Raw genomic sequence first — 24918 nt, 5'->3', positions numbered from 1 at the left:
TCCATATTTCCTTGGTCCTAGAACAATACTGACACAGAATAGATGCTCGGCACATTTTGGCCAAATGAGGGAACATGCTCAGCACCATCCTTCTGCTTTTAGGTCAGTGGATCCCAAGAAGGGTTCACTTCTCTGAGTGAGCAAGCTTAGGAATGAGGTGGAGAGATAACGGTTTAGCATCAAAACAATGACTTAGAGAAGACAAAGAGGAAAAATCAAAGTGAGAAAAAATGCATCAAAAACCTTGTAGGTGGATTATAAGAGAAAGTGGAGGCCAGGGCTGGGGTTGCTCCGGGAGGGAGTGTTTCAAATATTTTGGACTGCATTTTGAAACAATGGGTGATGATCAGGCCCCAGAAGGAGATGCCATATTAGACTGAGAAGTTAAGGGTGGAGTGGGGAAAGGCAGGGCAACAGAACAAGCAAACAACAAGGTTAGACTGGCATTTGGGAGGAGATGCTTATAAAGGGTCCCAAAGGCAAAGCAAGTGACTTTAAGTTCTATAAAATGGGACAAGGAGTGTGGCAGCAGGTCCTTGTGTGACAGAAACAGGACAAAAACATGGGCGGCTGCCAAACTGAGGGTCTGAGAACAAAGAGCATCAAGATGGCCAGGGGCCTGCTGAGGAAATCCTGAGGAGGCGACATCATGGGGACCAACAGGGAGCTGAGGAACAAAGGAGGTAAAGGTCTCCTAGGGAGCACCCCAGTTCGTTGTTGGGTGGGAGGCAGAGGGTTCTCATTCAGTGGGTACCATAAGCTCACCCCTGGGCTCAGAGAAGATGATGTGTTTTGTCATCCAGATGAATGAGTCTGGCTCCTTTTTTTAGAAACCTTTGAAAGATATTCCACAACTCCTCTCAGTAACTCATTTTAGCCTTTAATAGGTCTCCAGGCCAGAAGAATCTTCCTCCCATCCAAAACAGCAATTCCTCACTTTAGAAGCACATTCTCCCCTTCTCATTCTTTCCTGAGCTGAGATGAAGAGTAAGGTGTGGTCAGTATTTCCTGTTGTGAATCCTTCACACACTTGAGGCCTAGTCTCAACACATTCTCTGCTTTTCCTCTCAAAAAAAAAAAAAAAAAAAAAAAAAGAAAAACCAAACAAAAAGATTTTGGTTTATTTAAGGTTTTCTCATGGGGCCGTTAATTATCTCTGTGGTTCTTCTCTAGTCTCTTTCTTGGGTGTTTCCTTGGTCATGGGGCACCAAACTGGGTATGCAGAGATGCAGGGAAATGTAACAGGATCAGTGGAGGCTGCAGAATCACACAGACCTAGGTTTTAATAGCAGTTCCCCTGTTACCTAGTTATATGTTCTTGAACAAGCTGCATCATCTCTCTGAGCCTCAATGTCCTCATCTGTAAAATGGATTAACAATATTTACCTTATACTTGGAGAGTTGTGCCAGTTAAAAATAATGTACATGAAATTCTTGAAAACATTAAAAAATGATGGCTCTCATTGTCAGTGGAGGTTGGAGCAATGCTGATTACGTTGGGAAAACCACCACTTAAGATACAAATGTAGGGATCCGAAGGGGTCGGTGCACCCCAATGTTTATAGCAGCAATGTCCGCAATAGCCAAAACTGTGGAAAGAGCCAAGATGTCCATCGACAGATGAATGAATAAAGAAGATGTGGTATATATACACAATGGAATATTATGCAGCCATCAAAAGGAATGAGATCTTGCCATTTGCAATGACGTGGATGGAACCGGAGGGTGTTATGCCGAGTGAAATAAGTCAATCAGAGAAAGACATGTATCATATGACCTCACTGATATGAGGAATTCTTAGTCTCAGGAAACAAACTGAGGGTTGCTGGAGTGGTGGGGGGAGTGGGAGGGATGGGGTGGCTGGGTGATAGATATTGGGGAAGGTATGTGCTATGGCGAGTACTGTGAATTGTGCAAGACTGTTGAATCACAGATCTGTACCTCTGAAACAAATAATGCAATATATGTTAAGAAAAAAAAAAGAAGATAGCAGGAGGGGAAGAATGAAGGGGAGTAAATTGGAGGGGGAGATGAACCATGACAGACGATGGACTCTGAAAAACAAACTGAGGGTTCTAGAAGGGAGGCGGGTGGGGGGATGGGTTAGCCTGGTGATGGGTATTAAAGAGGGCACGTTCTGCGTGGAGCACTGGGTGTTATGCATAAACAATGAATCATGGAACACTACATCCAAAACTAATGATGTAATGTATGGTGATTAACATAACAATAAAACTTAAATAAAAAAATAAATAAATACCCAGATATTCTGTGTGCTTAAGCCACTACACCACTGCATAGTTCAGACGGCAACTTTTGTTACCTCTCATGGTCACATAAAACACAAACTGGTCTTATTCCAATACAGCAAAACCACGTACCGGACTGTGCTAAGAGAGTCAAATTTTCAAATTTTCCTTCCACAAAAGTAGAGTTGCATAACATATCAAATAGTTATTTCACTTGCAAAGGGACTTGAGTAATGATATCTTTAAAACTCTCATATTGACTGAACAAAATCATTGGGTTTTTTTTTTAATTAGAGAAGAATAATAAAATTCCCACTGCAGATAAACTCATTCTAATCGCTCCTTTATATCCACTTCCCTCCAAAACCTGTAAATGTTACTGTGTTAATGGTATTTTTTAAAAAAGAGTTATTTATTTGAGGGGGAGGGAAGAGAGTGAGTGCAAGTGGGGTAAATGTCAGAGGGAGAGGGAAAGAATCCTCAAGCAGACACCCTGTTGGGCACGGAGCCCAACAGAGGGCTCGATCCCAGGACGCTGGGATCACAACCTGAGCCGAAATCAAGAGCTGGACACTTAACCATCCAGATGCCCCTACTGTGTTAATAGTGTTTTAAACCAGTGTGTACAGTGTGATCTCAAGTAAAAAAAAACTGTACAGTGCAAGTATGGAAAAAATATATTATAATGCTAACAGTGTTTATTTCCTGGGGGACAATAAGATTTTTTCCACAATAAGCCTTAATTACTCATATAAAGAAAAGTTGTTTTGAGAAATGGTACATATAAGTTTATAAAAACATGTTATCACAAATATTTAAAAATATGTGTATCAAGTAAACTGAAATGCACCAAAAAGGTAATATTGTGTTTCTGAGTGATGGCACTATGAGTGATTGGTTTCTTCTTTAACGTTTCTGAACTTTACAAATTATTTATTTATTATTTTTAGAATATTTTTAATTTTTTTTAAAAAGATTTTATTTATTTATTTATTTGACAGAGAGAGTGTGCGCACAAGCAGGGGGGAGCGACAGGCAGAGGGAGAGGGAGAAGCAGGCTTCTCGCTGAGCAGGGAGCCCAATATGGGGCTCGATCCAGGACCCTGGGATCATGACCTGAGCCGAAGGCAGACACTTAACCGACTGAGCCACCCAGGCGCCCCTACAAATTATTTACAATGATATTGCAATGTATTATGTAATCATACTTTATATTATTAAATAATGATAAATGCATTGAAAAAATTTTATCAAGATAAATGAAGAGAAAAAAGCACATCATATATTGCTGTATTGATGACTCATGTCCTCTGACCAACAGATATTTATCTGTCCCTTTTAGAGAATCACCAAATTTCAGTAAGGGCTTGAGTGATCCAAGATGACTATTATTTGATGTAGGATCTATTTTTGTAATAATGTAAATACTAATAATCATAATGATAATAATAGTAATCTAGTATCAATGTGCCAAGCCTTTGTAATAAGCACTTTAAATGCATTGCTTTTAAATGGAGCTTCAGAATAATTCTATGGTACTTAGGTAAGGTATTTGTAGTAGACAGAATAATGTCTTGAAAATGTCCATGTTCTAATTCTTGGAAGTTGTGAATATGTTAATTCATATGGCAAAAGGCAATTAAAGTTGCAGGTGGAATTGAATTGGCAGTCAGCTGACCTTGAATAGGGAGGTGATCCTGAATTATCTGAGTGGGTCCAATATAATCATAAGGATTCTTTTAAGTGGAAGAGGGAGGCAGAAGGAGACTGTCAAAAGGATGCCACGTAGAGAAAGACTTGACTGGCCATTGCTGGCTTTAAAGATAGAAGGGGGCCCCAGCCAAGGAATGTAGACAACCTCTAGATGTTAGAAAAGGTAAAGAAATGGAATTTCCCCTAGAGCCCCCAGAAAGGAATGCAGCCCCAAGGATACCTTGATTTTAGCCCAGTGAGACCTATTTCAGATTTCTGACCTCCAGAACTGCAATATGATAAATCAGTGTTGTTTTAAGCCACTTAGTTTGTGGTAATTTGCTACAGCAACCATAGGAAACAAATAAAGTATTATATCCCAATTTTGCAGGTGAGCAGACTAAGGCTTAGAAGAGTAACTTGATGAAGTTCGCATATAAGTGATTATGACAACTCCAGCATTTGAATTCAGATTGTCTGATGATAGCACTTGTACCCTTGGGCACCTGGCCTCCCTGGATCCCCAGATGTTTGTCCAGCAGCTGCCTGGACATTAAAATCTGAAAATGCTCTCATTGGTAGCCCCCTGCACTTGAGGATGGCTTTAATTGGTAGAACTGATGTCCTATATATGGTGCTTAATAAGCTTAAATTGGTTTTTCCAGTCATTTTCCCCATTGATTTATCAGGCAAAATAACCCAATTCCGCCTTTATGAGAAATACTTAAGTATTTGAGGTCAATAATCACTCTCCCTAAGTCTTCTCTTCTTTGGGTGAAACAATCCCAGATTCAGTCTTTCCTTATAAGACATTAATTATAGCACTTTCCTGACCTCTTCCCTCTGGAAAGCATCCACACTGTCAACACCCATTTGAGGAGCTAGCCAGTTCTTAACCTTACTTTGACTTTCTTCCGGGAACTTATTATGCTGACCTTAACCTTTTTGAACTTGATGATATTATTACATCTTGAGCCCTTTGATGGAAATATTTCTAAAAATCAATCAATAAATACTGATAATTTTTGGATTATCTGTTCTAAAACTTGAAAATATAGCTTGCTTTCAAGTTTCTTCTGATGTTATCACAAACTGATTCCTCTCTTTGTTGATATCAATCATACCTTTCTTGTTTGAGCCTGGCAGGGGCTAGAAGAAAAGGTCTGTTAAGCTACAATAAGGTACTGTTCTGGCAAACCAGCAACTTTATAAGGAGCCTTTAGATCTCAAAGGCTGCTCCTGTGTACCAGTCTGAGAAGCTGTGCTACCCATTCCAGTGGGCTGGGGAGCCAGGAGGAAAATGAAGGAAATGCTAAGAGTCAATGTGATTTCAGGGCACCTGGGTGGCTCAGTCGGTAAGCTTCCGACTCTTGATTTTGGCTCAGGTCACGATCTCAGGGTCGTGAGAGGGAGACCCTTGTAGGGCTCTGTGCCCAGTGGGGACTCTGCTGGAGATTCTCTCTCCCCCTCTGCCCTTCCCCATGTGCTCTCTCTCCCTCAAAAATAAATAAGTAGGGGGAAAACTGAGAGCTTTCCCCTTAAGGTCAGGAATGCGGCAGGGACGTTCACTATCACCACTGCTATTCAACATAGTATTAGAAGTCCTAGCCACAGCAATCAGACAACAAAAAGAAATCAAAGGCATCCAAATCGGCAAAGAGGAAGTCAAACTCTCACTCTTTGCAGATGATATTGATACTTTATGTGGAAAACCCAAAAGACTCCACCCCAAAACTGCTAGAACTCATATAGGAATTCAGTAAAGTGGCAGGATATAAAATCAATGCACAGAAACCAGTGGCATTCCTATACACCAACAACAAGACAGAAGAGTGACAAATTAAGGAGTCGATCCCATTTACAATTGCAACCCAAACCATAAGATACCTAGGAATAAATCTAACCAAAGAGGCAAAGGATCTGTACTCAGAAAACTATAAAATACTCATGAAAGAAATTGAAGAAGACACAAAGAAATGGAAAAACGCTCCATACTCATGGATTGAAAGAACAAACATTGTGAAGATGTCAATGCTACCTAGAGCAATCTACACATTCAATGCAATCCCCATCAAAATACCATCCACTTTTTTCAAAGAAATGGAACAGATAATCCTAAAATTTGTATGGAACCAGAAGAGACCCCGAATAGCCAGAGGAATGTTGAAAAAGAAAAGCAAAGCCGGCGGCATCACAATTCCGGACTTCCAGCTCTATTACAAAGCTGTCATCATCAAGACAGTATGGTATTGGCACAAAAACAGACACACAGATCAATGGAACAGAATAGAGAACCCAGAAATGGACCCTCAACTCTATGGTCAACTAATCTTTGACAAAGCAGGAAAGAATGTCCAATGGAAAAAAGACAGTCTCTTCAACAAATGGTGTTGGGAACATTGGACAGCCACATGCAGAAGAATGAAACTGGACCATTTCCTTACACCACACACAAAAATAGACGCCAAATGGTTGAAAGACCTAAACGTGAGACAGGAGTCCATCAAAATCCTAAAGGAGAACACAGGCAGCAACCTCTTTGACCTCAGCTGCAGCAACTTCTTCCTAGAAACATCGCCAAAGGCAAGGGAAGCAAGGGCAAAGATGAACTATTGGGACTTCATCAAGATAAAAAGCTTTTGCACAGCAAAAGAAACAGTCCACAAAACCAAAAGACAACCGACAGAATGGGAGAAGATATCTGCAAATGACAGATCAGATAAAGGGCTAGTATCCAAAATCTATAAAGAACTTATCAAGTCAACACCCAAAGAACAAATAATCCAATCAAGAAATGGGCAGAAGACACGAACAGACATTTTTCCAAAGAAGACATCCAAATGGCCAACAGACACATGAAAAAGTGCCCAACATCGCTTGGCATCAGGGAAATCCAAATCAAAGCCTCAATGAGATACCACCTCACACCAGTCAGAATGGCTAAAATTAACAAGTCAGGAAACGACAGATGTTGGCGGGATGCGGAGAAAGGGGAACCCTCTTACACTGTTGGTGGGAATGCAAGCTAGTGCAGCCACTCTGGAAAAGAATATGGAGGTTCCTCAAACAGTTGAAAATAGAGCTACCATACGATCCAGCAATTGCACTACTGGGTATTTACCCCAAAGATACAAATGAGGGATCCGAAGGGGTATGTGCACCCCAATGTTTATAGCAGCAATGTCCACAATAGCCAAACTGTGGAAAGAGCCAAGATGTCCATCGACAGATGAATGGATAAAGAAGAGGTGGTATATATACACAATGGAATATTATGCAGCCATCAAAAGGAATGAGATCTTGCCATTTGCAACGACGTGGATGGAACTGGAGGGTGTTATGCTGAGTGAAATAAGTCAATCAGAGAAAGACATGTATCATATGACCTCACTGATATGAGGAAGTCTTAATCTCAGGAAACAAACTGAGGGTTGCTGGAGTGGTGGGGGTGTGGGAGGGATGGGGTGGCTGGGTGATAGACATTGGGGAGGGTATGTGCTATGGCGAGCGCTGTGAATTGTGCAAGACTGTTGAATCACAGATTTGTACCTCTGAAGCAAATAATGCAATATATGTTAAGAAAAAAAAAGAAGAAGAAGATAGCAGGAGGGGAAAAATGAAGGGGGGGAAATCAGAGGGGAAGATGAACCATGAGAGATGATGGACTCTGAAAAACAAACTGAGGGTTCTAGAGGGGAGGCAGGTGGGGGGATGGGTTAGCCTGGTGATGGGTATTAAAGAGGGCACGTTCTGCGTGGAGCACTGGGTGTTATGCACAAACAATGAATCATGGAACACTATATCCAAAACTAATGATGTAATGTATGGTGATTAACATAACAATAAAAAATTAAAAAAAATAAATAAGTAAATCTTAAAAAAAAGAGTCAATGTGATTTCATATTATTAAAATGCTGTGAATCTTTGAGGTAGTGAGACTTGCACACAAGTATTAGTAACACCCACAGCTCTAAATGATCCATGTTGCTGTTCCCTTGTTTCTGCAAATAATCAAGGGCTGACTGTAAACAAATAAGACAGCCAAGAAAAACCCCTGAACTTATGCAGTTGCATAATGATGAACGCTTGGTGAAAAAAACATGAACCCATATTTCATTTTACTCCCTGCATCTCTTCCAAGGATGGGTGGAGAGGGTGGGGGATAAAACATTTTTATGGGCTAGTATAGAAACATTCCAGTAATTAAGTAAGCTGCTCTGTCAGAACTGACTTGAAGAGTCAAAGGTACTTGAACACAAAGCATAAGGTTTGCATTTCCTTTTTAAATATCTATGGGAGTAAGAATAAAAATAGAAATGCCACAATCAACTTCACTTGGGGTTTTTTCTGAATCCCAGATGTTTGAAAAAATAGTTTGATACATTGAGGGAAACAGGTGCAGACAGTTTGGACCCCTGGGTACTTAGGGCAGGTCTGTCTTGGGTGCCGAGGATTAGACGAGGAAGAGTAAAACCCAATTCAGGGCACAGAATGAAGCCTCCAATGGTGAGCATTTTAACCCTGCTGTTGTATCTTTATGTTTTGGGAAAGTCAAACACCTGGGCTGTAACACTAGGCTACCTCACAGGGCTCCTGGAAAGAATGACTTAGAATGGTTTCATTTCTAGATAAAAAAAAAAGAAAGAAAATCTTATGTAAATGGTGATATGACTACGGATACTACAGGTATTCAAGAGGGGAGGGCCCTTTCATTTTCAGAATTGTATGATTTGAGCTTTGCTGGCTTCTATTTTGCCTCCTACAGAATATCTCTGTGTTCATCTAAAGTAGAAGAAAAGATGCTCGGTGGGTGAGGGGAGAGTCAGCATGAATGAAGAGTCGTCACGAACCTTGTCGGATTACCCTTGGCCATCCCCCTACCCACCAACACTGCACTCCATGGCCCCAGCTGGTAAGCCCTAGGTATCCCATGGAGCACATGACACCTGCCCAGCAACTCCCCCTTACTCCTACCCTGTTCCTCCCCCTACCATGTCAGCTGGGGTCTGTGGCGCCAGCCTTGATCCTGTCTCTAGCCTGGCCTGGGCATTTGGATGTAGCATCTCTGGTGTTCAGATCCCAAATCTCTGCCTCTTGAACACCCATGGATCCTATGAAGGAAATTTTCTCTATCGCTCCAGGACTACAGAATCCAACTCAATCCTGGCCAATTGATGCTATCCTCCCATCCCTTAGGAGAGGGATTATGATAGATTCAATGTATCACAGATGGGGTCTCCTCCAACTTTTAGTTGTCCTCCAACTTTTCAGTTCAAGGGCCATGCCAATAAAGCAAAGACTTCATGATGACTGATTTCATTGGCAATTTAAGGTAATGTTTTCCTCATGCTTGTTATTCAACAATACTCAATAACAAATGTTTATTGATTACCCACTGTGTGCCATGAACTTACACATGATCTCCTCATACTTATAGCAACCTTGCAAGATTTTCAGGGGAGGAAGCAAAGGATTAAAGAGATTAAGTAACTTGCCCAAGGTCACACAGCTAGTAAGTCGCAGAGCCAACTTTTGATGCCAACTTAGACTTTTCCCTGCTGCTTCATTCTATAAATATCTGTTAACTGCTTAGTTATTTGCAAGATGTATTTCCAACCTCTTACGGTCTCAGGCTATGTTGGGCTTCTGGGGGAACCCCTCATCAATTACTCCATGGGCTTGGTTCCAAGAAAGCTAACACTCCAGGGTCTATTAATTACCCAAGGGCTTTTGGGAAAGGTGGTCAGCTTTTGGTAGGAATGAAGCACTGTTTCGGTCCCTTTGAAGTGCCTAACAGGAAGTATCTTGCTTCAGCCTAAACTGCTGAGGGACATATTCAAGTGGATGGCACTCAACAGGTTTGGAATAACACATTCCTCAAGTGCTCTGCGTTTCTGAGCAACAACGAAAAAATTCCATAGTTAGACTCCTCTTTCTGGACACTCAACCACAGTGACATTGGAATTTGGTAGCTTTTGTGTACATATTCCATATATAAAAAAAAATCCTTCATGGAGAGTTAATCCAGAAACTCCGTGGAGGATTGGTCCTTAGATATCGGCAAGACTTCAGTGGTGTCATCAGCTCATCCGCTAAGACTGACTACCGCCTGTTTGAGGGACTGACGACCCCTCCCCTCCCCGCTAGCTGAAGCCCTGTTTCCTCCATTCCTTCACCTTTATTGCAAACTTCCCCCCTCTGTGAGCCCTGGCACATATAAGGTTTTTTGTTTTTTGTTTTTGTTTTTTTTTTCAAAAAATAAATTCCTCTCTCCTTGCCAGGGCCAGCTTATGGAAGAGAAATTTGTATAGGTGCAAGGAGCCCGACACTCAGAAGGGTTCTGTACTTGGTTTAATGAATGCTCTACTCCCATGGACTTGAAATTCTTAATAATTTTGTACAAGGGGCCCTGCATTTTGACATTGCAGTGGGCTGCACCAATCATATATTTGGTCCTGCTCTGTGCTATGGACACTGAGATAGGGAGAATAGTCATACCACACAACTTAAGAGTGGGTGGTGTGCCTGTGGTCCCCTTTTTTAACTCAGGAGGCATCTTCCCCCAGAGACAATCCATAAAGATGGGTAGAGATGATAAAAGCTCTACCCTCCTTTGCCTCAATATCTTCATCTCTAAAATGGAGATAGTAGCACTTACCCTTGCATGTTGTGAACCTTGAGTGGGACCATGTATGTAGTACCCATCAGCGTGCTTGATATACAATAGGTATTTGATGAATGAAATCCACCGGAGACACCAAGTGCAGAAAACAAGAGTTGGAACTCTGGAAGAGTTAGGAGCTAGCTTAGAATCACATCAGCTCCGGTGCTGAAAAAGATGTCGGACTTCAGTGATGTGACTTAGCTTCTCCCAGTCTCAGTGTCTTTATCTATAAAATGCCTTTATCTAATATTTACCTTGTAAGGTGATCTTGGGATTTCAATAATATAATGTATTTGAAAAATCTGGTTTATCACCTGGCACCTAGTAGGAGCTCAAAAAATAACAGTTCTTACTTTGGTTCCCTTATAACACCATTTCTGCACTCCAAACAATTCATTTACAAATGACGTAGGGATACAACCTTTAATAAGTGTCTTACACTATCCAACTTCCTTTATTCTGTATGACCCACAAAATGGAACCTCCATGTATGTGAAAATCACTTTGTAAAAAATATTTGAAGATTACTCTTCCTTCTTTGCTAGACTATGAATTCCCTGAAGGCAGGAATCAGGTTTTATTTACCCTCGTAGCCTAGAACACCTTCTAACTAACACGTTAGAATCTTAGTTGAATTAAATGTCTTCTGTTGTTTTTGCCAACAACAAGATGATATTTTTTCATAATATTTCTAAATTAGCAATTAATTATTAGCCTGTCAATGATTAGGAAGCAGAATGTTCCAAAAATAGCCCCGTCTCTGCCATTAAAGGCCTTTTTATTCTTGCCCACCGCACTTGGCTCATGTTCCTGCATTCTTGGGTCTGGTTCTTGCTCCATTAACAAAGCTATTCCACTAGGGAACATAACTTAGTTTTGGACAACCAACCACCTTCTCTGGCAACAACCTGTGTAAAGAAGCCACCAGAGGAAGAATTTCCTAAAACCCCAACCAAACCCCAAGCCCCTTTTAGGATTTAAGGAGGCCTCAGAATTGTGATTTTTAACCATTAGAGGGCTATGGGTCCCTGTGAGAGCCCTCTGCTAGTTATGGACTTTCTCTCCAGAAAACTATATTCAGTGTCCTCTATACAATTTCAAGGTATTCTCAGAACTCCTGCAGCCTTTGTACCTCAGGTTAAGAATTCCTGTTAGAATAGCCCAGAAAACTGAATGAGCCATGTGAAACATTCAAGTTCCCTGATAAATTCTAGCCCATGTTCAAAACAAAACAAAACAAAACAGTTACAACTTCTTAGATTTAACCTCAGGGTTGTCCCTGAATGCCCAGCCCGGCACCTTCACCGTAAGGACATCTAGCCAAGCCCTGACTACTCTCTGGAAAACCTAAGTTCAACAGAATAAAAGGAAGGCTTGTTTGATAATATCGTTTACATTTCCAAATCCCGGGTATCAAGCTTTCTTCCTATCCCTTGTGGCCCTTCCTAAGTTTAGCCGCTGGTGTAATGGGGTAACCATGGCAACAACCACCTGCCTATTTAAAACCATCTCCAAAGCTAAATAAGGAAGCCTGGAGAAAATGGCTGCTCGCCTGCCTCTCAGCGGACAAAGTGGGCACTCATGAGTATTTTCCACATGAGCAAGCAGGCAGGGTAGAAGCAGCAGGGACTCAAAGTTCTTACTAGGAAGGCTGCTAGGACCTTGTGCAACAGGGCCCACCTCTGTGCCGCTAGGTCTCCACTTATTTGCAGGCATGTGGATTTACACGCAAATCTGTGTGCCTCTCATCCTGGGCAACCACACTACCTTGACCTCGACCAGGGGAAGGGTGTGCAGCTAATTGCAGAATAGTCTTATTAATGGGATGGGGAAATGGGAAGGAAAAACAGTCACAAGATCACAGTGAAATGCACAATGACACCTTTTTTTCTGACAGAGGTATCTTTCTAATTGTATTTAATCCTGTGGGCAATTGGCAACTACTCTATTTATGTCCTGTGTTGACCTACTGATTTATGGAATATGGAGAAATTTCTGCCTCCCTCTGCTTCCTCACTCTCTACAAACTACAGGGGTTTTGCTTCTTCCCTTGCTCTTCCCCAGGCATCCTGCCTTCTCTCATTCCTTGTTATTATCCTTTTATACATTTGCTTCCTTCTCCCTGGGCTACCCTTCTCTTTTTGCCAACCTGGAAAATACACACTTGTTTCCCGTGTCTTGGCATCTCCATGGGTAGAAGCCCCTCCACGCCAAATCCATGTCCTTGCTTTGTGTTCCACAGGTTAGCTCGATTCATACCACTGAACACAAATCACTCTGCATGTCTGCCTTCCGGTCTGCACCACTGGACTGTGAGCCCCTACAACACATGTCTGTTCAAAACACCTACAGAACAGTGCCTGGCACGGAGTCTATTTTCTAAAGCTAGTGTGGAATGAATGAATGAGCAGAACCCCTATGGATCTCACAAGCATATGGCATTTTAACAAGTATGTGTGCATGAGTATGCATAAGGCCCCCTCTGTGAAAAGAGCACCTAAGACGTCTGCAACGGGTGGAAGAGAAGGAATAAGCTAGCGTGCATGTGAGAGGGACAAGGAATGTACATGGAGGCTCAGCTGATTACAGTAAGGGTGGGGGTTGAATGTATACCTGTTAATAGTGATTTGTAAGTATGCGTAGGCTGGGTGAGAGAGCCAGATGGAATAGGCTTGGGACAGAAGGCCCACGCTAAGAAGATTAGTTCAGCTAGTAGATCCCATAGATCGCTTTTCCTGAAGCTGAAGTATGTTATGATAAGACTTTCTTTTTCCCGGGGTTAACCTCCCAGGCAGTGGGGTCAGGGGAAAGGAGCAGGAATGAAAATGATGGTGCTCTTTGGGGTGTGGATCTTTAGTATATATGCTGCCGAAGCGAGCAGGGGGGTGTGAACCTTTAAAACAAATGTCTTCAAACAACCTCTGCTCAGAAGAGAATCCTATGGGCTATATAAGTCACTCCCTCAGGCTCAGTCCGCATTCTTCCTCCCCACCTGCTGGAGGGTGGGGTGGGAGCCCATGGTCAGCTTGAAAGGGCACAACAAAGAGGAAAAGGGATGGAAATCAACCAAAGAGAAGAAAAAAAGAAAGAAGAATGGAGAAAGGTATTTTAGCAATCCTAGGGGTAGCTATACGCCAGTCACAACTCACTTCACGCATATTCCCTCCCACCAGCAAGAAGGGTTTAGTTTTGTTTGCAAAAGATCTGGTTTTCTCTCTCCTTGTAATTTTGGACCTAACATTCAGGCTTCACACAGGGGCTGAGGCTGGGACCTGGTGGGTTCCCGGTCACACAGCCCTTGCAGGGACCTCTCTCTGCTGCCCTCTGCTGTCGGGGGATGCGGAGGCGACGCCCTCTCGGCCCTCCCAGCCCCGGCCCCTCCGCTGCCGCCCCCTCCCTTCGAGACCGAGAGAATCTGAGCCCCCCACCCCACCTCCCGCCCCGGCCATCCTGCCTGTCCCTCCCCACAGAAATTCCGGGGTGGGCTGGGGCTGCGGGAGCTTTCTGTCTAGAGAAAGCGGCCAAGCCCCGGGAGGGGGGGTTCCAGTTAGCCAAGAGCAGATCCCCACCCCTCAAGGCGGGCATACCACGCCCTCCCTGCCAGCCCCGCAATCCCACCCTCTGCACGGCATCCTCTGGGAGGGGACAGGCGACCAGGCTGCGGCAGGTTTCTGACACCGTTTTCTGCTTGGAAATGGAAACCGTCCTTCCGGCAACGTGGCAGGAAAGCGAAGTCCCTGGGCGGCCGGGCCAAAACGTTTGGGCAAGAGCAGGTGGAGGCCTCGGTCTGGCCCGGCTGCGTGGGGGAGGGGCGGGGCCGGCGGGCCGTGCGGCGGGGGCTGCAGCCTCATGGCACTCTTACCTGCTGTTGAATTTTTCAGGGTGTTTCTCTCTCATCACGTGGAATCTGTGTGCGATGGAAGCATCCTGAAAGGGAAAGACAGGGAAGCAGACGCCTGGTTAGTGGTCATGACCGTGCCATGCAGAAAGGAAGCACACAGGCTCTCACTGAAATCCTCCAAACCTGGAGAGTCCGTGTCACAGGGGAGAACAGGACGCTCCCGCAAAGGGTGAACACCAGGTCCAAGGTTAGGGGCTAGCCACCAGTGCTTGTAGAGCCTATGCCAGTCGACTCCTTGCAGTTTTCATTCTCGGTCAGAGTTTAGGGTGAATGAAGGGGACAGCCGCTGCCCTTTGAGGGAAGAGAGGGTGTCTGGGTGTGGGGGCAGTTACAGTGCAGACGCCCATGTGTGCATCGGGCTGAGTGTGAATTTCTGGAAATGCCTTGCCATATTAACTCTTTTTAAAAAATACTTTTTATTTTGGAATATTTTAAGACTCACAAGAAGTTGCAAAAATAGTACAGAGAGTTCCTGTATCCCTTTCACCCAGCTTCCCCCAATAACATCTTATGTAACTATGGTACATTGTCAAACCCAGAAAACTGACTTCGGTGGATGCTGTTATATATTAATTCTAATCATTCTTATCAATAGAAATAATTAGTAGCATTGAATAACATGCTTAGTAGATAATAAAAATATATTTAAACTTCTGGCTTCTTTTACTTGATCTCCACAGAAAGGACCTTCCCCAAGGTCAAGAAGAGCCTCACTACCACTTTCTATGGACACTTTGCTTTCCTATTTGCACACCCCTTTGCTGCGCTATTGGCTACCTGCTCCTCAGAACTATTAGGAAAGCTCCCATGACACCATGCTTCTGGGCTCTACATTCTCTGACCAGAACTTCTCAGCCTTGAGTCCTATCTGTAGTCTACACTCCATGTCATGGGCCATCTCGAGTTCTCACACTTACTACTAGCATCTCTGGTGTCTCCACAATGTATATCTGTAGAACCAACCCTGAGCTTCAGACCTAAAACCGAGCTCACCTTTCCTCCTCACACTTGGTCTTTCACCCTCATTAATGGTCTCATTTTCCAGCAGAAGAATGTGTTGAGCCCCTTCACCGCTCAGGCCTCAGGCCAACACGTTACGTGCAGGGGTGGACTTTAGAAAGAAACAGGTGAACCGAACTTGGGGGGTGGGGAGTGACACAGAAACAAGGGAGCTGACTCAGATACGTGCAGGAAAAAAGCTACAGAAACTCGTTTACTACACTATATGGCTAAAAGAGAACTGAAATTCCATTTAAGCGAATGCATATTAATTCCGTTTCTTGGTATGGACTCACAAAAGAAAATTTCTGAACGTTATCATTATTTTTTAACATCAGGAGGTATCGTTCAGTGGAGAAGCTTTTTTGGAGCATGTGCTGTGTGTGGTGAGTAAAATATAGGATAATGGTGGGAAACAGAAAGTCTGGAAGCAAATTAGGGGGTCAAGAGGGGCTTCTGTCATACTTGTACTTGGCAGAGGAGTAAATCCAGCGAGCAACCCACTACAGAGGCAAGTCGGTTTTTTTGTGTGTGTGGTTGGCCAACACTCCCTGCTGAAATAATGTTTTGGGAATTTAACATTTATTTTTCTTTAGAAAAATATTTTATTTATTTGAGTTAGAGAGAGAGAGATCTCACAAGCAGGGAGGAGGGGTAGAGGAAAAAGCAGACTCCCTGCTCAGCAGCAAGCCCAATGTGGGGCTTGATCCCAGGACCCGGGGATCATGACCCTAGTTGAAGGCAGACGCTTAACTGACTGAGCCACCCAGGTGCCTGGGAATTTAACATTTAAACTCTAGTTACTGATTGTTTCATTTTTCTTTTAAGACACATGGAGAGTTGAAGGTCTTGGTTAGGCAACCCCTGTGGACACATGGTGGGAGATGCGCAGGGCCCCCAAGCCTCTGTCCTGGGTGGCTTCCCCAGACAGCAGGCCTTCATTCTCCCTCCCTGGCTCTGAGCAAGTTTCAGTGAACACTCTGAATAAGATTCATGTGACATCTGTCAAATGCTTCTCTAGAATTCAAGAAAACACTCCATCAACTTGTGTTCCTTTGAAGCACTAATTTTCTTCTGTCAGGAGAAAAGAAAAGAAAGAAAGAGGAGCAAAGGAAAAAGCCATCACATGTTGCCTGGCACGATTTGTGCTTTGTGACCCTCCCCGCACCCCTAAGACTGTTATGACTGGCTGCTGGTCTTCTTATTCTCAGGGATATGTGCACAGGCTCCCTCCCTCTGCACAGTTCTGATTATCCTTGCTGTTTTTGTTTTTAAAGATCTTATTTATTTATTTGACAGAGAAAGAGAGAGCACAAGCCGGGGGCGCGGCAGGCAGAGGGAGAAGCAGGCTCCCTGGGATCATGACCTGAGCTGAAGGCAGACACTTAACCAACTGAGGCACCCAGGTGCCCCGTTGTTGTTTTCTCTTTAAACTAGGTTTTGCAAAGCTTCTTTTCACAAAGAGCAGCCTTTACAATATTGTTAGTTAAGCAGGGCGGGGGGGGGGGGGGGCGCGGGGGAGGGTTCCGATGTAATCTCCCTCCAATACACAAAGTAGCAAGGGAGAGCAGAGCAGGTCCTTTGCTGTTGAGTCTTGAAAAGGAGATGCTGATAAAGACTCTGACTCTGACCACGTTTCTCTACGTGGGAATTAAAAAGAATGGAGATTCACCTTTGCCCTCTATTGAGCTCTGTGGCAGGCACTGAGCTGGGTGTGTTTATATTCAATAGTGATTTCTTTAAATTTTGGAAACCAGTGCTACAACGGTTCAAACCATTTCTTGGTAATAATTACAGCAAAATAAGACTTCCATTTTTGAAGGGGCAGGTGGATGGAGATGGGAATTGCAAAGCCTTGGAAGTGATGGCATTTCTGAAGGTCACTTTCCGGTGTCCCTTCTGTGAGGTGTGAGGAACAGAGGAGATGATGGGCTGTTCTTTCCTGAGCTAAAACTGAAAGTCCAAAAGATTTTTGTGTCCCTTCCAAATATAAGCCGCCGTCATTCGGACTCTGAGATACTTGGATGTCTAGGCCAGTGCTGATAGAAATAAATTTAAAATTTTCTAGTAGCCACATTAATAAGTGAGAAGAAAAAGGCGAAATTAACTTTGATAATATATTTTCATTGACAAATATTATCACTACAACATGTAGTCAATATAAAAATTACTGAGATGTTTAAAATTCTTTTATACTATATTTTGAAATTTGGTGTGTATTTTATACTTACAGTGTCTCTCAACTTAGACTAGCCCCATTGCAAGTACACAATCGCCATACACAGCTAATGGCCACCATATTGCACAACACAGGTCCAAGTCACTTGGGCAACTTATGGAGATAAAAAGGACAAAGGAGACAATAAAACAGATCATTTGGAATTTGAATAGTTCTGAAAAATTATGGCAGATCGGAGGATGAAAAAGAGTGTAGACTCTTTGTCCCAGACACCTCCCAGTCCCATTGTCTTAGGACCTCCAAGGGCTCTCACAGGTGACAGACAAGAACCTGACACTGAGGGAATCCAAAAAGTTGCAGGGAAAGTGATTACTTTTTGATAAATTCCCTAATGGGTAGGGGGCTCATCATTGTGGAAACTTAGCTTGTGAAGCCTGAGAAGTACAATCTGTAAGGTGGAGAATGGTGTGCAGGTTAGTGTGGTGATGGCGGTCTCTCCTTGGTCCCCGGGCTCCCCTAGCATCAGAAATAGATTTCATTGAATCAAGGGATTAGCTGTTCACTCCTCCCGTGGAGGCTCAGTGAAAGCAGAGCCTTTGAGGTATTTGGAGTTACACATACCCCAGGAATTATTTTCACGGGCCCAAACTTCCTGTCCCTGATACCTGGCCATCCTGACATTTCTGCAAATCCAAAAATAAAGAGCAGGGACGAGGAGGCCAGAGAAGCCGGAGGAAGTAGCAGCCGGAATGACTATGTTGAAAATCTCCTGCCAGGGGGTGTTGTCAGTTGAGGGGATGGAGAAGGCCGACTCTGTCAACTTGTCACTGGTGGAGGGCCGGCACGTATGTAGGTGATGGCAATGTGGTGATGATGGGGCCACAGTTGGCTCTCCGGGTGGGCCAGGAGGATCTGCCCTGTTGATCCCTCCACGCATGACATGGATTCTGCTGGCACCCGGGGGGCCCCGCTGAACTTGTCAGGGCAAATGCTCTAGCACCTGCGACCACCACAGCAGCGGTCCTCATTGTCACCTTTTATACACCAGGGAGCAGACTCCGGACATCACTCAGATATTCCAGGTCCTTCCAAAGGGGCAAAGACTTTGCATGGCTCTCTTTGCCAAAGGAGTCTGACTCTAATTATCACAAGGAAGTAAAATTGCGGGGTTGGTTTACATACCGATGTCTTCTCTTACAAAGTTTGGGAAGTCAAATAGGGAGGAAGAGCTTCTGCAAATGTCAGCCCCAGATTCTGTTAGAGTTGCGTGTTGGCTACTTGCTTTCCCAAGAATTTCCCTTTCCAACTTTTAAAGAGCGAGCATACAAACCCTGCAAACATTTTATTGAGAGAAGCCTAAGGGTAAACCAAAGAGATAAAAACCGTCCTGGTTCCTCACTGCTTCGCAATAAAATATTAAACACGCACAAGCGAAAGGCGTATGAAAAAATAATCGTGAGAAAGATTTCTTTATAACTTGAAAGATGAACAGATTGGATTATTATAAGTCAGCCCCAGGCAAATAAATACCCTGACCGCTGAGTGTGATGGAGAATCTGTTTGTATGCATTTCCTTGGGGGACAATTAGGTGGTCTCCTTTCCTTCCTCCTGTCCCCCAACTTCCTTCCTTCCTACTTATTTGCAAAAATGAATTAAAACCATGATCATCATGGCTCTTGGGATTAGGGTGAGGTTATCTAGGTAAGGTGAAGCTATTTATGCCTTTTCGGTGTGTTTATCCATGGTCAGGAAATACTGAGTGAGTGAATTTTTTTGCATATGGCACTATGTAGAAACAGACAGGAGGTACCAAGAATCATGTTTTGAGGGCACCTGGGTGGCTCAGTCGTTAAGTGGCTGCCTTCGGCTCAGGTCAGGATCCCAGGGTCCTGGGATCGAGCCCCACGTCTGGCTCCCTGCTCAGCAGAGAGCCTGCTTCTCCCTCTCCCTCGGCCTGTCACTCTGCCTACTTGTGCTTTCTATCTCTCTGTCAAATAAATAAAATCTTAAAAAAAAAAAATCATGTTTTGGCAGCCAGAGCCGAGTGTGTCAAGAAAGAGAAGATGTGGGGCTAAAGACTCTGAAGGCAGCCATGGCTGTGAGCTGCCATCTAGAATTCCCAGGCAGGGCAACCAGCCCTGGTACTCCACTCTCCCTTCCGTCTGGCTGCTTGCAGGGCCTGTGTCCCCTCCTTGCTATCATTTTTCTCCTTCATCTAGTTCAGTTCTGGTTTCTGCTCCTGTGTAAGAACACTTCTTGGACCATTCTTCTCTGTTCTGATGGGCTGTCTCCACTCACTGAAGACTTGGTTGGGACCATCTACATCAGAATTATCTCAGAGGCCTGTTAAAAATACAAACTTCCAGACCTCGCCCAGACCAACTGAATCAGAATACAAACCAGGATCTATCATGGGGGTGGAATGTGCATCTCTGACAAAAGGCACCAGTGAGCCATCACACACTAAATATTGAGACTCCCTGCCCGCCACCCCCCCACCCCAGTGAAGGAAAGCATTTGAAGATGGAGGGGGCTGTGTGGGGGCTGTGCAGAGGCTGTAGAGCTCCTGGTCCACAGCTCAGGGGGTTCTGGAGGTCAACACTAGTGGTTCTCGGCTCCACCACTCTGTATTGTTCTAAGCTAGAGTTCCTTCTTACAGAATACAAAAGGATAGGGCACCTGGGTGGCTTAGTTGGTTAAGCGACCGCCTTCGGCTCAGGTCATGATCCTGGAGTCCCGGGATCGAGTCCCACATCGGGCTTGGCAGGGAGTCTGCTTTTCCCTCTGACCCTCTTCCCTCTCGTGCTCTCTATCTCTCATTCTCTCTCTCTCTCTCTCAAATAAATAAATAAAATCTTAAAAAAAAAAAAGAATACGAAAGGATAATGACTATGCCTACCAATAGGCCACCTGGGCCTCATGTGCAGCAGGAACTCAATACATGTTAGCAAGCTATACTCTGGTTACTCTAAAAAAAGGACACAGGTTTTTGTGAAATTGCCATGATGGGAAGCCCATGCTCTAGAAGCCTCCTGAACGCCAGACCTGTTGGTCACGTCCCATTGGCAGCAGCTGAGGGCTGTATGTTCCTGTTGGGGGAAGCAGGGCCTGAAGGGCGGTCCAAAAGGGACAGGAGCCTTTGAGCCAACAAGAGGAGGAAGGAGGGGGTCTGCTTAGGTCACTGGAGAGGGCAGCTCGAAGAGACCTAGGGAGAGGCATCTCCCCTGAGGCCAGGTGAGCTGGGGAGATAAACCAGATCGGGGCACAGGGACCCTGAATATGCTGCTAGTCCAATCTGCCGTCCCCTCAGACCCTGACTGCCGGTCCAGCGATGCCTCTGTCTTCTGTTGTAGTAATAGAAAAACAGTGCTGGCTTAGGAGCCAGAGAATGATAGCAAATCCCTTCATCTGACGCTTTGTTTTCTTATCTACAAAATGGAGAGAATACTGCCCTTCAATGTAGTCATAAGAATCAGGAAAATACCTATAAGTATGGTAAATTTTAAATTCTGTAAATATATGGTATTTTAAAACATCCTTTCCTCTTCCATGGTTCTTCTTCTAGTCTTCTTATTAAAGATTGTATTTATTTATTTATTTAATTTATTTGCGAGAGAGAATGAGAGAACATGCGCAGTGGGGAGGAGCAGAGGAGGAGGAAGAGGGAAAGAATCCCAAGCAGACTCCACACTCAGTGCGGAGCTGACATGGGGCTTGATCTCACGACCCTGAGATCATGACCTGAGCTGAAACCCAGAGTCGGATGCTCACCCAACTGAGCCACCCGGGCACCCTTCTAGTCTTATTAAAAACCCTTTCCTTAAACCTGCTCTTCCCTTAAGCTATCTATCATTTTCCCTTCTGTTTCCTTTTTCTTTTTAAGCCACCAAAGTTCTCAAAAGAGGCACAGGTGAGGATGGTTGACAAGAGCAGCTACCCCACAATCTGGGCATGGATGGTTGGTTTAGAGAGATTCCTATGCATCTGAAACTGGGCGGCATTAATTCCAAAGACAGGGTAACAGGAAAGCCTGTAAGGCACAGCGTGCCTGTGTCAGTTCCTGGCCCTCACTTGACTAGTGAGGGACCTCACTTGACTAGTGACAGACCCCAGGCCCCATCTGCAAAATGGGGCCTGTGGGGACAGCGATACCTGCAAGACTGCGATGAGGACTGTGATACATAAGGCATAGCATAGTGGAGAGCACACAGTAGGTGCTCAATAAATGCTAGTATCTTTGTTGTAGAACCCCAGCTCTAACTGTTCAATGGATGGATCTCTTTTCTCCCTGATTCCATCCTCAACAGTTTGGAAAGCAGGGTCCACCTCCGTCCTCATTGGACCAGAAGCTGAGTTCAGTAAAACTAACTGAGTTGTGCTAGATGTGCTGGGCGCTGGAGGAAGAAAGAGGAATGTGGTGCTGTTCTTGTGCTCTGTGTGTGTGTGTGTGTGTGTGTCTGTGTGTGTGTGTAGGGGGTATGTGTTAGAGGTATGTGTTGGGTGTGTGTGTGTGCGCATGTGTGTGCAATGGGAGTGTGTGAAATGAGCACAGTAAACCAATCCCTTCACTCGAATGCAGAGGGTACACTAACAGGGTGAACACAGAAGGCTGTGGAAGCACTAAGGAGGAGCATGGAGCTCACCTGAGGGAGGGGTCAGCTGGGAGGAGACGCCCCCAGAGATTTATGAGCACCTGGACTATAGGGAATACAGTTGAGATGAGGGGAGAGAACAGGAGAGAAGGAACTTGGACAGCTAAGTTAGCTAAGCCAACTTGGGACCACATGGTTCTCCTTGGAGGATCAGAATTCTCAACGCTAGAAGCTCACATGAGAGTCTTCTCCTGACTCCACCTCTTGGTTATTTCTTGGTGTTACTTCTTTTAACCTGTTTCAAATTATCCGAAGGGTAAATCTGTTTTTTAAAAAAAGTTCTTATTTTCTTGTGTTAGTTACAATTATAGGGGAAGTAATTTCCTCCATAATCTAGGGTGGGAGTTTGGTACATTCAGGGTGGCCATACCCAGGCCACACGCAAGGATGCTTGGACCCAAGTCAAGACTGAGGTAGCTGGGAGAGATGAAGAGTAGGGACTCAGAGAGGGATGATGGGGGACCAGAACCTTTCTGCCCACCCAGACGTTTCTCTTCCATGCTGAAAGGCAACCCTTGACCAACTCACCACACCAATGGAGAAATAGTTGTTCATGATGTTGTACGGGACCTGGTCCCCATTCTCCACCTCCTCTCTGGGGATAACTTCCAGATGCCAGCGGTCTAGCATCACCAAGGGGCTCTGCTCGATGTCCTTCAGGATTTTTGTCAAGCTGCCCCCTTCATAACCTGTGGAGCATGGCATTACATTTGATCCCAGGGCAGAAAGGCTAAGTTGTTGCTGATGTACAGGCAGCTATCAGGGCAGGGAACTCTGTGGGCATCTGTGACCAGGAGACTCCCCAGTGTGTCTGGGGGCCAGAGACACTTAGGTTCCCTGAGCCATGGAGAAGGAGAGGACAACAGGGTGTAATCAGAAAGAAGCTGCGGAGATTTGGAAGGCAAAACAGCTGGGGAGATTTGGAAGGCAAAGGGGTGGGGCTGGCCAAAGGTGGGCAGGCCTATGTAGCCACAGCAAGCCCTAGAGAACTGGTGGGCTGGGGAGCTGGGAAGCTGCGCACGGGAGAACAAAGGATCTGTTCCAGGACTGGTCATGTCGGAGATGGACAGTGTGGTAGGCAGAATTTTAGGATGGTCTCCCCTATCCCTGCCCCACCCCCCCAGTAGTATATACCCTGCAATTCCTAGGACTTACAAATAAGACAGGACAGTCCTCGTCATGATTAGCTATACGATATGGCACAGTTGACTTTAAGCAAGGGAGATTATCTGAGTGGATGTGACCTAATTGGCTGAGTCCTTAGAAAGGACTGGGCTTTTCCTTAAGAAACTGATTCAAAGCTCTCATTGAGAGGGATTTCAGGTGCGGGAGATTCTCCGTGGCTGGCTTTGAAGATGGAGGGATCCATTTGTCAAGGAAAAAGGAAGCCTCAAGGACTTAATAGTGGTCCCAGCTGATAACCAGCAAGGAAACAGGGACGTCAGTCCTATAACCACAAAGGACTCACTTCTGCCAACAACGTGAATGAGCTTTGAAGTAGATTCTCCCTCCGGAGACTCTAGAGAAGAGCACAGTCTGTCCAACACCCTCATTTCAGGCTGTGAGGCCCAGAGCAGAGAACCGAGTCATGCTGTTCCAGGCCTCCTGACCGACAGGACTGTGAGACGTTTTAAGCCTCTACATTTGTGATCATTTGTTATGCAGCAATAGAAAAGCAGTATAGAAAATGAATTGTAAGTCATGAGAGGTTAGCTGGAGAGACAGTCTTTTCTTTCAGATAACACTCCCACGTTCCTGCTTACCTTTAGCACAACCCTGAAAAGTATTTTCAAGTTGTTAGTTTGGTCAGCTCCTTAGGGACGCCTCACAAGATAGCAATGGTGGCAACTAGGTAGCTGAGGGCCTGGAGGCTCTCTGGGAGCATAGGGCTGGGCTTCCTGCGTGAAATCTGCGCCTAGCTAGGCTGCCTGGATGCACACAGCATGGGACCACATTCTGCTTGTTCCTCTTGAACAGAGGGCTCTTCCCTAGCCTCAGGGTGGGGCTGAGGACATCTGTTCCTGCCAACTTCCTTCTGGGGCTGGCTTCTGCTTCCTGTGCTCCTGCCACCAGGCATGCACCCAGCTCTGAACACTGACCACTGCCTGAGCTGGTCTTGAATCCTCGCCGAATCGATCAGCCATCTGGAAGCCCATCCCAGTTCTGCCTGCCAGACTGCTCTGCCCCTTCCATGTGCTGTCCTGACCTCCTCTGCGCTCTGGAGCATTCCCAGCCCCATGGGGGTGGCTGCAGTTTGCAGAGTTCTCCTCAGCTCCTGCCCCTTGTCCCGTGAGCTGGTCACCACTTTGAGATCCCCCACAGGCGGATTGCAAAATGAGGGCCAATGACCATGGGGGCCTATGATGATCTGGATGCCCTGAGTAGCTGGCAACATAGCTTTTCAGTTTGCATTCTGAGTCCTAATTCAGGAGAAGAGCAGTAATTTGGAGAGGAGGGAATTTTATTCAGGAAACACCTGAGTGAGCCCTTACTAGAGTGAACATTGTGGGGGACATAGAGGAGCCTACCCTAAAGCTGACTATGTTCTGCTGGGGTGGGCAGGCTCTAGGCTGAAAGTTTC

At 44.9% G+C, this 24918-nt stretch overlaps 1 protein-coding gene across 8 annotated transcripts in view; it reads right to left on the bottom strand.

Annotated features, from left to right (window-relative positions):
• Positions 1-24918, bottom strand: part of DGKG (diacylglycerol kinase gamma) — a 210083-nt gene that overhangs the window by 84045 nt on the left and 101120 nt on the right. For all 8 annotated transcript variants that reach the window (XR_012379230.1, XR_012379242.1, XR_012379229.1 and 5 more), the window contains 2 exons: positions 22866-23026; positions 14468-14532 (listed from right to left, as the gene is read on the bottom strand). Coding sequence is in view for 1 of the 8 variants with exons in the window: in XM_073896004.1 (XP_073752105.1) it covers positions 14468-14532; positions 22866-23026 (226 nt within the window). In the remaining 7 variants the exon portion in view is untranslated. The remainder of the gene's footprint in view (positions 1-14467; positions 14533-22865; positions 23027-24918) is intronic.

The sequence above is a fragment of the Callorhinus ursinus genome, unplaced genomic scaffold (genome assembly GCF_003265705.2).
Source record: "Callorhinus ursinus isolate GAN/ISIS: 27379988/994484 unplaced genomic scaffold, GSC_fseal_2.0 scaffold1, whole genome shotgun sequence".
NCBI lineage: Eukaryota > Metazoa > Chordata > Mammalia > Carnivora > Otariidae > Callorhinus > Callorhinus ursinus.
Note: the sequence above shows the minus strand (reverse complement) of the source record. Positions and strands in the feature narration are given on the sequence as shown.